This window comes from Poromitra crassiceps (assembly GCF_964638095.1).
Source record: "Poromitra crassiceps genome assembly, chromosome: 5".
NCBI lineage: Eukaryota > Metazoa > Chordata > Actinopteri > Beryciformes > Melamphaidae > Poromitra > Poromitra crassiceps.
The window spans coordinates 51,804,023-51,819,047 of NC_139642.1; the positions used below are offsets into that span (position 1 = coordinate 51,804,023).

A 15,025-nucleotide genomic window follows, 5' to 3' on the forward strand; every position below is an offset into this window, starting at 1 on the left:
TTCTTATCCTGCCTGATATGCTGGGTACAGCAGGACCTCTGCCCTAGTCCACTGATGTAAATATCAATGTAACATTTGTGTAATTGTGTTTTCTGTAAATGTATTTGTACGAATGCACACTCCTAATGGTGATGATTTGGTGTGCTGTAAAATACTTCATTGCTTAATTGATTGCATTTCCGGTATTATTGTATATAGCCGTCATTTCCGTCTGATTCAGCACAACGCTGAAGAAGAAGGCCTGTTTGGCTGAAACGTCCGTTGTAGCCGACTGCCCAGATGATAAACCTTTGAAAGGACATTCAAGTCTGCTGGCTTTTCTCTCCTTTAACTAATTATTTTGTGCCTTGCACTTGAGCTTTCAACATTTGGTGAGTGTGCTCGCTACTACTGTGGTTGGACAAAAGTAAAGAAGCTCAAAGCATTGTCCTCCTACCCTTTATCCATTTCCTCTTCATGAAGGAAGTGGATTCAACAGGCGAAATCAATAAGGAGCCACAGCCTTCTAGGATTCAGAGGAGGTCTGGCTGCAGACAGACCTCACGCCTCCGCAACTGACAGGAAGTCACGTGACCTCCGCAGCGGAAGTTCTTATTCGTGTTGATAGCATTAGATTTTTTAACCTCCAATGCTCCAATGCCGACCGCCGAAACTCCAGTAGGTGGCGGTAATGCACATAAATATGTTTGCCAACCGCCATAAAACTCAAAAAGAAGAAGAAGCCAACCACCGTAAAACAGAAGATTTTGATGGTCGCTGACTGTCGGAAGAAGATGATTTTGGTTTAGTTTGTTGGCTGCCTGAATAAATAAGTAAAGTTTTATTGATTTTTGTGTGGTGGTGGTGGTGGTGGTGGTGTTTCTTTTAACCCCCCCCCCCCCCATTGACTAACTGCCATCTATTCTTTATTGATGTTCTGAAAATAATAGACTGTAGGCTACAGGCCTATATAAATATAGACTGCAGGCTACAGTATATAAATATAGACTGCAGTATATCTAGACTGTAGGCTACAGTCTATATAGACTGTAGGCTACGGTATATAGACCATAGGCTAGAGTAGCTATTTGAATATAGACTGTAGGCTATGGTAGGCCTATATAAATATAGACTGTGTAGGCTACAGTGTAGGCTATATAGACTGTAGGCTACAGTATAAAAAATTGTGAAGGGTCCAATATGAATGTTGTTTACACGTTTTTGACAGGGCTATGGTAGGCCTATATAAATATAGACTGTGTAGGCTACAGTGTAGGCTATATAGACTGTAGGCTACAGTATAAAAAATTGTGAAGGGTCCAATATGAATGTTGTTTACACGTTTTTGACAGGGCTATGTAGGTGTGTGTGGGGGTCTCCATGGCGACCAATAATTCTGACTGTCACTTAGTTAGATCTTTACTTTAGAAATGCTATCCATAGCACATTTACCTGCTAACTTCTCAGTTTTATATAGGCTATTGTATAAAGCCTTTTAAATATGTGTTCAAAACATGAAGACGAACTGCCAACTTCATTGGCAAAGTTGCATTTATGTTCGTTGTGTCTGTTTAACTTCAAAATGTCAATAAAGATTACAAAAAGACTAACTTCCGCTGCCGAGGTGTGAGGTATATGCATGGGTATATGTTATCATTTGACAGTATTATAGAGTCTATGGGTATATGTCAATAAAGATTAAAAAAAGATTAACTTCTGCTGCGGAGGTCACGTGACTTCCTGTCAGTTGCGGAGGCGTGAGGCCTGCCCACTTGTCTGCAGCCAGGTACTCTTGGAGAATTCACCTGGCCAGTATATTTAAAAGAAAAAGTGTTCCTGGATATTTTGTGTGTTCCACAATAATAAAATTCAGTAAACATCATATTTTGCTTAAGAGAGCATTATATTGAAAGAAACCACAGAAGGTGCAGAAAGAAAACATGATGGAAAAACAATAAAAACATTTCACGTTCATTAAAATAAACTCATTACAAAAGTTTCATATTGTACAGTACCATTTGTTAATATTATATTGCTACATTTACAGCCAATGTGACTTTGCCTCAGTTCACCAATAAGGATTCAGGAAGTTACATTTTTTGTTGTTAATGCTTTGTCAGGTCCTGTGAGGTCGTTGACCAATCAGATAAAACAGAGGAGGAGCTGCATTCAGGAGGGGGAGAAAAAAGTTGACAGATAAAACATGAACCATTAGCCATAGCCATTAACCATTAGCCTAGATATTGCATACAACTTGGAGGAAGGCGGCTCACTGCACCAAACTGAAAGCAAAGAAACTCGATGAAGTGAAGACACGTGAACTTCGTGAAGTGCCAAATATCGCTGACTCCCTCACTGTGAAATTCCAGCTTGCCTACAATGCAGCAGAGTCGAGTAATGTTAGTAAAGTGCAAATAGCTGACAGGAACAGAAGCATAATATACACAGATGTCAGAAATCCTATGGATTTGTTTAAGTGGCTTAAAAGATAAGAGTATGTGAAGGTAGGACATCACGCCGTGGACGGGGGCGCCGCCATCCTGTAAAGAACGTGCTGATTACCTTTGCCTGCTACGGTGGTTAGCTTTGGTTTGGTTTGGCTAAAACATTGGTTAAATCAGTCATGGAGAATGGAGAAGAGAAAGAGGAACTCTACTGGGAGAAATTGAAACTCGATGCGAAGCAACGGTACATTTGCAACAAACTATCCATGATAAACAACATAACACTAGATCCACATAATTTGGCAGCCCAAGACTAGATTAAGCACAGAACCTGAAGTGAAATAAATAAGTTATAAGCAAACGGAAATCGCATATGGGAAAATCATTGCTGGTCGCTTCTTCTTGCTAAAGGCTAATGTGATTAAAATTTTCCATATCACATGATGATTTTTTTTTTTTTTTTTCAGGATTAGAACAGAAAATCAAAAGAGCCTCCAACAACACCAAAAGAAAGGCAGCGAGCATTCCTCACAACATGGCGCGTAAACAAAGGACACCCACACGACGTGATGTAAACTCCGCATTCTCTATAGAGACGACAGGACTGTCTTCATCTGCCTGATAAGACACTCAGATCTTTACTATATGACGCATTTCTTTGATCTATGCCAAACACACCCCTGCTATCCTCATTTCTTCAAGGCTCAACCGGGCCCAACTCCCATCTCTGATGTCACTAGTTGCCATTAAAAATTGATCTTTCTAATTGGCTACTCTTCCTTCTTAGTCTCTGGTGCCACCGATGCAGAGCCCGCCTTCGCCGCAGCTCCTTTGCTCTCACTGGCCTTCTCTTTCTCGTCCCGACTGTCGATGCTGGCGTGCTCCCTCTTCACCATCTCTTCCAGCTCCGCCTGGAGAGAGGAAGAAAGAGGGATGAGAAGAAAAGAGGGGTTAACATGGCCAAAGGAGAGCAGGCTGGCAGAATGGGGTAAAAAAAAAAAGATAAAATAAAAGATTCTTGTACAGGGATGGGCAACTGGCGCCCCGCGGCCGCAGACCTCACTCAGTGTGGCTCCTGGGTCTTTTTTTTCCGTTTTTTTTACAAGGCGGACATTTTTGGTTAGGTTAGGTTAGAGTTAGACCACCAAAATCTGTTTATTTTGGTGTTTATTTGGTGTTTATCATGGTGCTAATGGCGTTAGCATTGTCCATCCACATACTGTTTAACGTTAGCATTTGAGCTAACGCTATAAATATCACATATTTGGGTGATGTACCCCGTCAAATTGCTGTAGCGGGCTGTTTTAAAGCTAGAGCAAAGTTTCTGGTGTCATCTGAATGGAAGAATTACTAAATTTGAATATGAAAAATATAAATGTTGATATAATAAACTTTGATTGCCAGTCCTTTTCATTAGTAGCTATAATTGGGAGTGATGGTGTTACAGTAGGCTACTGGTGGAAGTGCACGGTCGACACAATCTGGCCCTCTGGTAGCGAGGATTTATTTTGTGTGGCCCTCTCTATCGTCAAAGTTGCCCATCCCTGATCTAGTAAATCAACTTTACATGCTTTGCAGTTACTGAGCAGTCCTTCCTCTGTGGGTGGCACTCAATTCCCACCTGGGTCGCTATTGGCACTGGGGGGCGTGTTCTCCCCATGACTTCGGTGCCTCGTGCCCAGGTACTGTAGGTTACCTCATAAAAAGGGCATTTCTGTGTGGAGTTTGCATGTTCTTCCCCCTGTGCTCACATGGGGTTTCCTCCATATAACATTGATAAGAAACCCCACTACAAACATGTAAGAAGACATAAGAAGTTGGTCCCCGGGCGCTGTAAGCTGCCTACTGCCCCTGGCCTGCCCCGCAGAGGAAGGATGGGCCAAGATCACATGGGAGACATTTCAAGGCGCCATTGAAGCGATGTACGTGTGTGCTGGCCGCCGTGCATGCATGCATGCATAGATGGTTGCATGTGACAAATAAAGACGGGTTTGTCCATCCTGTTCGGTTCTTTTTATACGAAACATTAATGAGGGAAATTGTGATCATATATTGTGTTTGAATTTTGGCCATGTTACCGTGCCACGGTTTGCATCTTACTCTCTTATCTCCTCTCTAAAAGACTAACGCCATTTGTTCCAGGAAACCTGTGTGCAGCTTTCTTTAACGTACCTTCCATCCCAGCAGGTCAGCTAGAGCCAAGCAGCCGTCATCACATGTGCTGATGTGGGCTACATCTCTGAGAGAGAGAGAGAGAGGGAGAGAGAGAGAGAGAGAGAGACACCAGCATGTTAAGATTGATCACCCGTATCACCATCAGAAATGTGATGAAAAGTGAGACAGAGAGAAATGGCAGCATCTCTCACCTGTAAGCCTTCTCTGAGTCAAAGTCCATCCCTCCTCCAAAACCCACCATCCCAAACAGAGGGTCAGCCTGCACAGAAAAACACAGATCATGTATCCAACAAACACATGACATCTACTGTACCACTGAGGAGAGGAGAGGAGAGAAGAGGAAATAGATGATGGAGGAGTGGAAGCTCACCTCCCCTGCCTTCTCCATGTTGATGAGCAGTCGAGGGCAGCTTTTGGAAACCCTGAATGGCACAAAAGCACAGAGTTGGTTTACATGGAATTTTATTACATTAGAATTTAGCTGGCGCTCTTATCACGAGCAAATTGCAATAAATCACAATGAGTGAGCAAATGGGGCGTCTGTGTCTTGCTCAGGGGCACTTCAACAGGACACATGGCTGTTGCTGGGATCAAACCCGACACCTCGTGTTACAGGACAGTGAAATAGAGCACTACTACTGGCTGATTATTATTATTATTATTATTATTTTAATTATAGTTCTAGTGACATCCAAGTAAGAGCATGAAACACAAAAAGAGGCCATGGGATTCAAATGAATAATATGCGGTGAACTTGGAAAGGTGTGGGTGTTTAATAGACACACACTATGAGTCTAATACATTTCCTCAATATGAAATGTGATCTGCAATACCTGCTGACTAGACCGGCAAAGGGCTGCACCTGCAGCGATGTTCCCATGACGATGAGAAGATCACAGCGAGGAAAGTCCTGAGAGCGACAGAGTCAGAGTGAAAGAGAAAGAGAGAGAGAGAGGAAGACGCGTTAACGCGAAGGTGTGAAAAGAGATCATTTCTATTTTGCACCACATCCCCTCCAAACACGATGCTCGCACACCACCGGCCGCTCACCGTCTTCATCGAAGTGAAAAAGCGGACGGGCAGATTCTCTCCGAAGAAGACGATGTCTTTGTAGAGGGGAGAGAGGGGGTGACATCAGGATGATTACATGATAAGACAGTGAAATATATGATGACATTCACCTAGTAGACATGTTTGTGTAAGAAGAAAGAGAGAATATAGCATGCAAAAAGGATCGGTAGATTGTTGTTGCTAAGGAGTGGATGGATGAGACGTTTCACTGAAATGAGGAAAATAGAATGAGGTGATGTGCAATGGAAAAGAAAGACAGACAGACAGACAGACAGACAGACAGACAGACAGACAGACACACACACACACCTACACACACACACACACACACACACACACACACACACACACACACACACACACACACCTACACACACACACACACACACACACACACACACACACACACACACACACACACACACACACACACACACACACACACACACACACACACACACACACACACACACACAGACACAAACACAGACACACACACACACACACACACACTGACCTGGCTTGACCAGACTGCTGCACTTGTCACATTTGGGGGTATCATCAGAGAAGATCTTCTCTATAAGGCAGAGTGGGGAGGTGGAACATTCAAATGAGTGAAATCACAACAATCCCACTCCTTTACATTCAAAACAACAGTGAGTCACTCTACCAGGCACACACAAGCACACACAATACGCACGCACGCACACATACACACCTTTCATCCAGTCCAGGCTGTACTCATTGCGGCAACTGGAGCTGACACAATGGGAGGTGTAGAAGGTTCCGTGGGCTTCAATTAGGTCCTCTCCTTCGAGCCCGGCTACACGCTCCAGGGTGTCAATATTCTGAATGAACACACACACGTCAGTACAGCAAAGGTGAAACTTTACTAAAAGCATATTTTCAGAGTGTGTGTGTGTGGGTGTGTGGGTGTGTGTGTGTGTGTGTGTGTGTGAACTAGAGACCCTGGCTGGGGGTTAGTCTAACCTGTGAGTAGCAGCGTCTCAGGAGCCCCTTGTCCTTCAGCAGCCTCATGAAGTAGTGACAGACTGTCGGCTGAACACCAATAATTATCAATCAACCACAAGCACACAACAACCTACAGAGCCGTTCATTGTTCTCAGAATAACAAGCTACTTTTCATGTCGAGATGTTCTGGTCTGTTTCTCCTTTTTTGCCATCAAAGTTTCATGTAAAAAGAAGAAAACGGTTCATTAAGTCTATGCTTGTAACTTATGTTGAATTTTGAAATAGGGCTGTACAACTCATTGTGTATAACCATATGCCGAGTTTCAACAGTTAATAACAATGACTTATTATGTATCTTCTTGGCATCTTGTATATTGGAATCAGCAATATTAAAACATTTCATTTCATTTAAATGTCCGCTGTGTGACCGCAGAACAGCGAATGCTGTTATTGTTCTCTGAGTTGTATTTCCAGTTTCCCTCAGTTACGGTTACACCTCCCAACCACATTAGCGTGTAAATAGAAACAACGCCATAGCGATTCATTTTCACACTGTTCTGCCTGCTTGGAAAACATCTTGAGTCACAAAATCAGAATGGTTGATCAGATATGCTCTGACATAGTGACAGGTACAGTGAATGGTAGGGATGTCACAATATATCGTCCCACAATATATCGCGATATCAAAACGTGACAATATGTATCGTTGAGATGAAATCTCATATCGCGAGAAAAAGAAGCTGAACATGGTGGCACTGATCTGCATCTGATTGCATGCTCACTCTCCTTTTCATTGCTTTGTTTGAACAGACGAGGGACGTTACAGACACGGAGGATGAAAATGGTGAAATTACTCCAATTAGCGTGGAGGATGCCCCCTCAACTTACAAATCGATTGCAAAAAAAAATTTGTTAAAATATTGTATCGTATCGTTATCGTGAACCCAATATCGTGTATCGTATCATGAACTGAGTGTATCGTGACACCCCTAGTGAATGGTTGATCAGATACGCTCTGACATAGTGACAGGTACAGTGAAGCTCTGATATAGTGACAGGTACAGCGAACGTCGTGTGTTGTACCTTAAACTGTCCCGGGTAAAGCTCCCTCGCCAAGGTGAAGAATGGCTCCGGATGTTCCTGAGATACAAGATCGGGAAGGAAGACAGATAGGTACATTTTACTATGGAGACAGACAGTGAAGACTGGTTAAGTACATCACACGTCATAAGACAAACCATGATAGTCTTCAGATGACTGTAAAAGGGCATACTGTGTAACTAGAGAAGTTAAAATGTCCACACGCACATGTCTTTTCCAGGTGCTGAGTCAAAAAAAGTTACTTCATTGCATCATCATCATTGCAAACCTGACCTGACGAAGAGCCTGTGAGGGCTCGAAACGTTGCCAACAGTGTCGTGGGTCTTCCTGAATCTCATACTGTGCAACTAGCCATAGCAACCAAGCAGTTTGAACTACGGGTCGGGTACATATTATAATGGTCTATCTGACTGAAATAGGACATATGCTAATCCTATTATTGCTTGTATTTACAGCTACCCTACAGCTGCTTTTGTTCCCGAGTTTATATAGTGCATCATATTTATCTGCAGTAATGTTCCGCACACCTTAAAGTAGCCTATCTGGAAGATGGCCTCTGGGTAGGGCAGGTTGTATTTCTGTAGGTTGGCATACAGGCCAGTTCCTGGGGAGCGGAAGTCAGGGATCCCAGCAGCTGTGGGTGGAGGTGGGGCTCAGAGTTACAGATTTGGGGGAATTATGACCTTTAAATAATGATCCTTCGACGCTAAAGTCAAGATACTCACATGTAGATATTCCTGCTCCCACCATGCAGATGATGTTTTTACCTGCATGGATGCAGTTGGATGCTGTTATTTCACTCGATCAATAACAACTGCATTCACTGCTTGTAAGCATCAAAATCTATCAACTAAAATCCTCCTAGGCCAGTGTTTCTCAAACCGCGGGCGCCCCCTAGTGGTCCGCCAGTAGATTTATATTTGTTTCCTTTTTTTTTTACCTCCCACTATCCAATCAGAGAAATGTTTACATTTTCTGGGAAACTCAAGGTCAGAGCACGATACCTCTAAAGGACTATATATTTTTTCACCCCGAATCCAACGCCAGCACCACTGACTCTCTACGACTTACGGTTGCGGAGATACGTCCACTCTGCCTGCAGGAATACAGGAGAGACAGAGTACAGTGGGTGGTTGGGAGTTCCAAGTTACTGACCAAACACTATTTCAGTAATTGCTGTCAGAATATAGAGCCATTTAACACTTATTTGAACACAAAAAAAATCACTGAATGCAACTTGAAGATGGCAAAAGATAGCCTATTTGACTTTGGCAACATTGTGCATTTATTGAACTTGAAAAAAACTTTCTTTGAACTTTGAATATATTTGAACTGAACAGGGGAAATAAATGTAAAAAAAATAAGGTAAATGGACTAATTAAAATAAATTAAATATATTTTTTATATCGGTTATCTTGTTTTCATAATTGTGGGAAGCCAAAAATTTGATTAATTGTACTGCTATTTGTCATTTAATTATCATGTAATTTGTAATTTACAGTTGAAGTAGTAGGCCTATTGTTTTTGGGGATGTTTTGGGAGTTAGGTGGACCCCGAGTTTTTTTCATTGGTGTGGTCCTTGGTCTGAAAAGGTTTGAGAAACACTGTCCTAGGCCCATAATAGACAGGCGGAAAGGCTGGAAAGACCCACATTTGCCGCTCTGGATGTGTCGCGCCACTCCCTCCAAAGTCAGCTCATCCAGAACCTTCTCTGATGAGCCTAGGCCCAGGGCGCTGGAGAAGAGGTTACGCAGGAAGTCCACTGAGAGTAATATGGAGGAGAATCAGATAAGAGCAAACAACAGAGGGCAAGATCAGAAAAATGTGTGTTGAATTCGCTCCGATGTGTGCCATTCCCTCTTGTATGGGCAGTGTCATGGGCATAGCAAACTCAATTCTGAATGATTAGGATTAGGATTTGGCGCATTACATACATGGAAGATGGCTATTCTTAATGGTTATTTCGATTTTTAGATAGATATTTTAAAATCAGTTTTCACAGAACATCATTGCATTTAACATGTATTATTATATCCCATGATTCTTTTTAGCCTCTGATCCTTGTACATTTTGTACTTGTTTGTTGTGTTTTGTTTTGGTATGTTTTTGTGTGGTATTTTGTTGTTGTTGTTGCCTCAGTTTGTATTTTATATGAAACCTTTTTATTTTGCTGCCCATCTTGGCCAGGACTCCCTGGCAGAAGAGATATTGTATCTCAATGGGACATCCCTGGTTAAATAAAGGTTAAATAAAAATTTAAATAAATACATTCCGAACATATGAGTACTAGTACCAAGGGATTAGAATAGTCATATTGATGCTTCTATATTTATTGATATGGATAGCAACATTAAAATTCCAGGTTTGTGTTTGCCATGATTTCCTCTCAGTACAAAAAGACATGTAAGTAAGTATCTGGTAAGTATTGGGCAACAGGACCGTTTAATGGTGAAATAATGTGAGATGTGTAGCAAATGTGTAGGTAAACAGAGATTATAAGTATTTCACATTTTATATAACGTCAAAGTCAGTGTTGATAGATTTGACGTGATTGTTGCCACATAACCTACTTTCTGTGCCTCCTGAAGCCTCTTCCTCACTGCTGTCGTCAGATTGATCCTACAAGGACAAAAGTTCCAGTGTCTCAATGTACATTCAACCATAACGACTCTGTGGCTTCAGCAGCAGTGCACAGTTAAGCCTATTGACTGGCTTGCATACAGCACAGACGGATCCGCACTACCAAGACAACGACAAATGGATCAGTGTTGATCAGACTGGCATTACTGGAAACCAGAGCCGTGTAGATACTGGAAACTAGGTAACGTTAGCCCCACCTCTCTGCTAACATGAGAAACGTTAACGCAGGAAAAGCATTTAAAGGCATTAAAACGTATACGTTCCTTACCTCTGCTTCGGGGGTAACGTCCTCCTCTTCTTCTCTTTTAGGGAGTTCTACAAGTACAAAATAAAATACATGTAAATTAAAATCCCTAACGTTATCTCAGTTCTGACTGTTGAGTTGAGTTGAGCTACAAAGCTAGCTAAGATAACACGGTGGAGGTAGACTGTCAGTTTGTCAAAATATAACTAATGATCAGAACAGACAACCACCCTACCTGATGCATCAGACATTTATCCGTTTGCTAAGTCCCTTTAACCACAATGGTCCAAATGCCTCGTCGATCAATTTCTATCCAATGTTTACGTTTACGATGGTGACAGGTAGCCACAGCTCAGCCTCCCCCCGATGAGATTGTTGTTGTCCGTCAAAAATAGTGTCCGTGTTTGTTGCGACACCGTTTCGTTCCTAGCACGCGTCGGTCTAGTAGTAGTCGTCTCGTAGTGCCAGCCGTAGATTAATCTAGCGTTACCTCCGTCGCTGGAAGATTGATGACGTCGACGGTGGGTCTGACTCTATTTATACAGTCTACGTGAGACTAGTCTAGTAGTAGTTGCGCTACCCTGCCTGCATTTGGCCCAGCCTATGATTTGGTCTCTTATGACTCAGGGGCTTCATGCTGCAAGCCAAAATTCATTCGGCCAAAGTTCGACTCGCCGGCTAAACGTTTTCGGTGGCGACCTAAGGTCTGAATCTATTGATCTATCATCTGGGCAGGTGATTGAATCATTGCAGAATATCGATGGTTAAAACTGAAGAATGACATCACAACAGTTTAATCCTAATGTTAATTTAACATTAGATATTCCTCTAAATCTGGCTTCAAAGGCCAACATTTTAGAAATAGCTAAATGGACCAATTGATAGCTAAATCAATACTGTAGCCTATATTTATTTAGAGAATTTAGTCAATTATTTGTGCTTTTATGGTTAGTCACTACAATGTTATTCACATAAAAATACTATATCCACAATGTTAATTATTTTAAAGAACTGCTCAGGGGGCCCATAACCCAGAGCTTCTTCACAGGGCCACCACGTCTCTTGCCCAGGGCTGGGACAAACTGATCCCTCACCAGTGAGTGATATGATATTCAAGTTGTCCATGTCTAGATAAGGACAAAAACCCACCTATCTTGTCTCCATAGTACTTTGTATCTCTCTTCCACTCTTCTCCTCGTTATATCTCTCATTATTAAAGTCCTAAATTCCCACATCGCCCTGCTGTAAATAACCCATGTTTAATACATTTTTGAAACCTGTGGTGCAAAAGAAAATGTGAGAGGAGGCAGGAATTAAGGAGAGTGGGTGGTAGCAAAGGCAAGTATGAACGGACGGGGGAGAGTTTCAAGCAGAAGAGTTGAATTTCAAAAGAGGAAGGGTGGATGAGAAGAACGAACAAAGAATGGAGATCGTTTGGTAAATGAGTTGTGACACTTTGGGGCCTCTTCCCCTCCCTCTATCTGCTTCTCATCACCCCCAGGATATTATGACATACATACACTGCCTGCCTGTGCGCACACTTCCTTTTTCTCAGCATTCGGCAAACTGCAGAAATATTCACTCGACATCGTTACTTTTGTTTTCGCCGCTCAGCTGTATAGACGGCTTTCACGGAATGGTCAGTCCTGCACTTGAATGTTTTTTTTTTCTTTTATGTCCATAGCAAACACTGCAACAGGAAGTGAGCGGGGGTTCAATTTAGAATGTTTTTGTTGTCAAGTTAAAACCGTCTATAGCACATGGGGACACACACACTCAGTCTCAAGAGTCTCCATATCATAATTTCAGTTGGCTAGGTCTCACCCTGGCATACAGCCAGGCAGTAAGACAAATCAACCCAGAAAATGTCTATGTCTTAATGGTCACCTTGTATATAGTAGTGTCAAGGCATTACACAGGAAGTTGAATGGTTAAATAAGATTGCTTTATGTAGGGGAGAGCAGGGCATGTGGTCACACTTTTCACTCATTGGTGTATTTCTCACTAGTGCCTTACTACTGAGAAACAATATTTTTCTGGAACACTATAATAACTGTAGCCTATGCTACAAAACACTAAATAGGCTACTTAGTTATTCAATATACTGATGCGGACATTCCTTTCTTGTGTGTGTGTGTGTGTGTGTGTGTGTGGGGGGGGGGGGGGTGTTACAGTAGGGCCCCAACCCTATATTTTTGACAAAATATTCCATAATTCTATGGACAATTAGAGGGTTATTGTGCTTTTGGTTTGAGTGTACCTGCACTGTAAATCCTGTGTTGGATACAGGTGAGTATATTTATTGTTATTGAGCTGTTGACTTTGAGTTTTCAGGTGGCTGTGCTGTAAATCCTGTTGAGATGCAGGCCAGGGATTCAACTGCCACAGTAAACGCACATTCTGAACAGACATCTGTGCCTGCTCTAGAATTCCCAATCCTGTAGTGTAGAGGCACAGAACCATCCTTTGGTGAGTCAACCCATTGAGCTGTTTTTTTTACGCCACTCACGCGCCAGCCGTAGTGGCAACGGCAATGGAACCCTATGGAGCATGAGCTTGAGCGTCTGACTCTAGCCGGCTGACCCTGTTTACATTTTTTTTAAACTGCGACAGTTCACGCAACTTTAACACGACATGCATATATTATATCAAACTCTTGAGCTACTTCTGCTGCTCTCACTCAGAATGTCAAAATATAAGTGATGTGATATAGATTTTGAGATATTAACGTTTGTTTGGAAGGACTCATCATGGCCGTAACTAGCTATGAGGACGGGGAGGTCCGGACCTCCCCTAATATTTCAGAGGGAAAAAAAAAAAAAAAAAAAAAAAATTATAAAACAATCTGCATGGAAAAGCATGAAAAACACGGGATCGCTTTTATTTTGAAACGAAAGGCAGGTCAGGCAGGAAGTCATCTGACGCCGCGTCCGCGGTAACTTGATTCCGAGAGAGCAGCAGCATGGTGGTGAGTGATGACTGTCTGTCTGCCTGGCGAGATAATTGAAGGTGAGCGAGCTGCGAGACAGTGAGCGAGTGAACGACAGACAGTGAGTGACACTGACAGATTTTTTAGCAACAACCAAGAAAGTAAGTGTCTAGTCTGTCTCTTAAGTAATGTTACCTGTGTGACACGTTGGGATGCTACTGGCTAATCATGCATGATGCCAATTGCCAAGCTCGCGAAGTCAGGTATGCAGGTGGCTATATGCATGGTTTCAGTTTCATGACCCAATAAGTAACAAAAAGAGGTGGTGTAAAGTTAAAAACAACATAATATATTTTATTTTATTTTTCAATCGTTCCTATCAGGAATAAATAAATGTCCCTCTGTATGTTTTTTTTAATTATCGATGATGACTTTGTGTGTTGTGTACGGCTTGGGTTGTGTACCTGTGTTTGTAGGTGTCATTTTGATATGAATTTGGCTAAAACAGTTTGTGTTTGTTAGTTACAATTATGTTGACAGGAGAGCTGAGCAGGTGGTGACATGAAAGAGAATATACTGAATAATGACATCACAACAGTATAATCCTAATGTTGATTTAAAATGATATATTACTCTAAATATGGCTAAAAAAGGGGGAAAAAAACCTCCCCTTGCTGGACCTCCCCTATTTCGGAACCCTGGTTACGGCCCTGGCTGGGACTCATACTAGTTATTAGCATTAACTGCTTTCATTTTCACATGTTTGAAAAGGGGATTGATGCTCTACTGCTAATGACGCAATTTTTTCTTCTTCAAAAAATCTTTCAATGGGCACGACGCTTCCAGACTGTATAAAAGCACATTCTTAAGAGCATGTGTTTATGTATAACAGTTTGCATACAACTTAAAAGGGGGTTACACTACCTAATTTGGTGTGGAGTTGCAGTACTAAAACAAGGTCGTTTCACATCACAAGTGCCTAGCAATTTTTTTAAGGTATCTATCTCTACATACATTTTTTAAAGGTATCTCTACTTTTTTCAATTTTTTAAAGGTATCTCTACATACAAATGCAGCTGTGGTTTCTTCAATTCCGTTCACTATCTTGTCCCAGTCCAGTCCTACTGCTACTGGTGGCTTTCTCTGCCCTCTGTGGGCTCTGGCAGTCCTCCAGTACAAGACAAGGCTAATCTACTCACACTGGATTATGGGCTTTACCTCACTCCATTGATAAGCTTCCACACCATAGACTGTGGAAAATATTCATTGTATGGTTTTCTTTGTGTGATATGCATATTAATTATGAATTCACAGGTCAAATAAATCCTTTTACAATAGTAATTACTTTGAACAATGAAAAAACACTGAGTAAATTTACAATACATACTCATATTTACATTTTAGCAATAAATAATTGTTGCCACACTTTTTTTAAATATTATTTTTATTGCAAGGTATCAGTGAGTACAG

The 15,025-nt window shown here is 41.8% G+C and overlaps 1 protein-coding gene across 1 annotated transcript; it reads right to left on the bottom strand.

The window, feature by feature from the left end:
• Window positions 1-1,892: 1,892 nt before the first annotated feature.
• Window positions 1,893-10,993, bottom strand: sirt2 (sirtuin 2 (silent mating type information regulation 2, homolog) 2). The gene is made up of 16 exons (XM_083636378.1): window positions 10,862-10,993; window positions 10,651-10,697; window positions 10,313-10,361; window positions 9,394-9,504; window positions 8,468-8,509; window positions 8,270-8,376; window positions 7,725-7,781; window positions 6,660-6,728; window positions 6,388-6,517; window positions 6,187-6,246; window positions 5,649-5,704; window positions 5,432-5,508; window positions 4,969-5,020; window positions 4,790-4,857; window positions 4,596-4,662; window positions 1,893-3,334 (listed from the first exon to the last, which is right to left on the bottom strand). The coding sequence occupies exons 1-16, from the start codon at window positions 10,875-10,877 to the stop codon at window positions 3,194-3,196; spliced, it is 1,149 nt and encodes a 382-aa protein (XP_083492504.1). The 5' UTR covers window positions 10,878-10,993; the 3' UTR covers window positions 1,893-3,193.
• Window positions 10,994-15,025: the final 4,032 nt, after the last annotated feature.

Excerpts from the sequence above, each read along its gene's own strand:
- sirt2 (XM_083636378.1), bottom strand. Across the intron at positions 9,505-10,312 it reads GGCTTCAGGAGGCACAGAAA|TGGACTTCCTGCGTAACCTC; the intron begins GTAGGTTATGTG and ends TATTACTCTCAG. Across the intron at positions 8,510-9,393 it reads ACACATCCAGAGCGGCAAAT|GTAAAAACATCATCTGCATG; the intron begins GTGGGTCTTTCC and ends GCATCCATGCAG.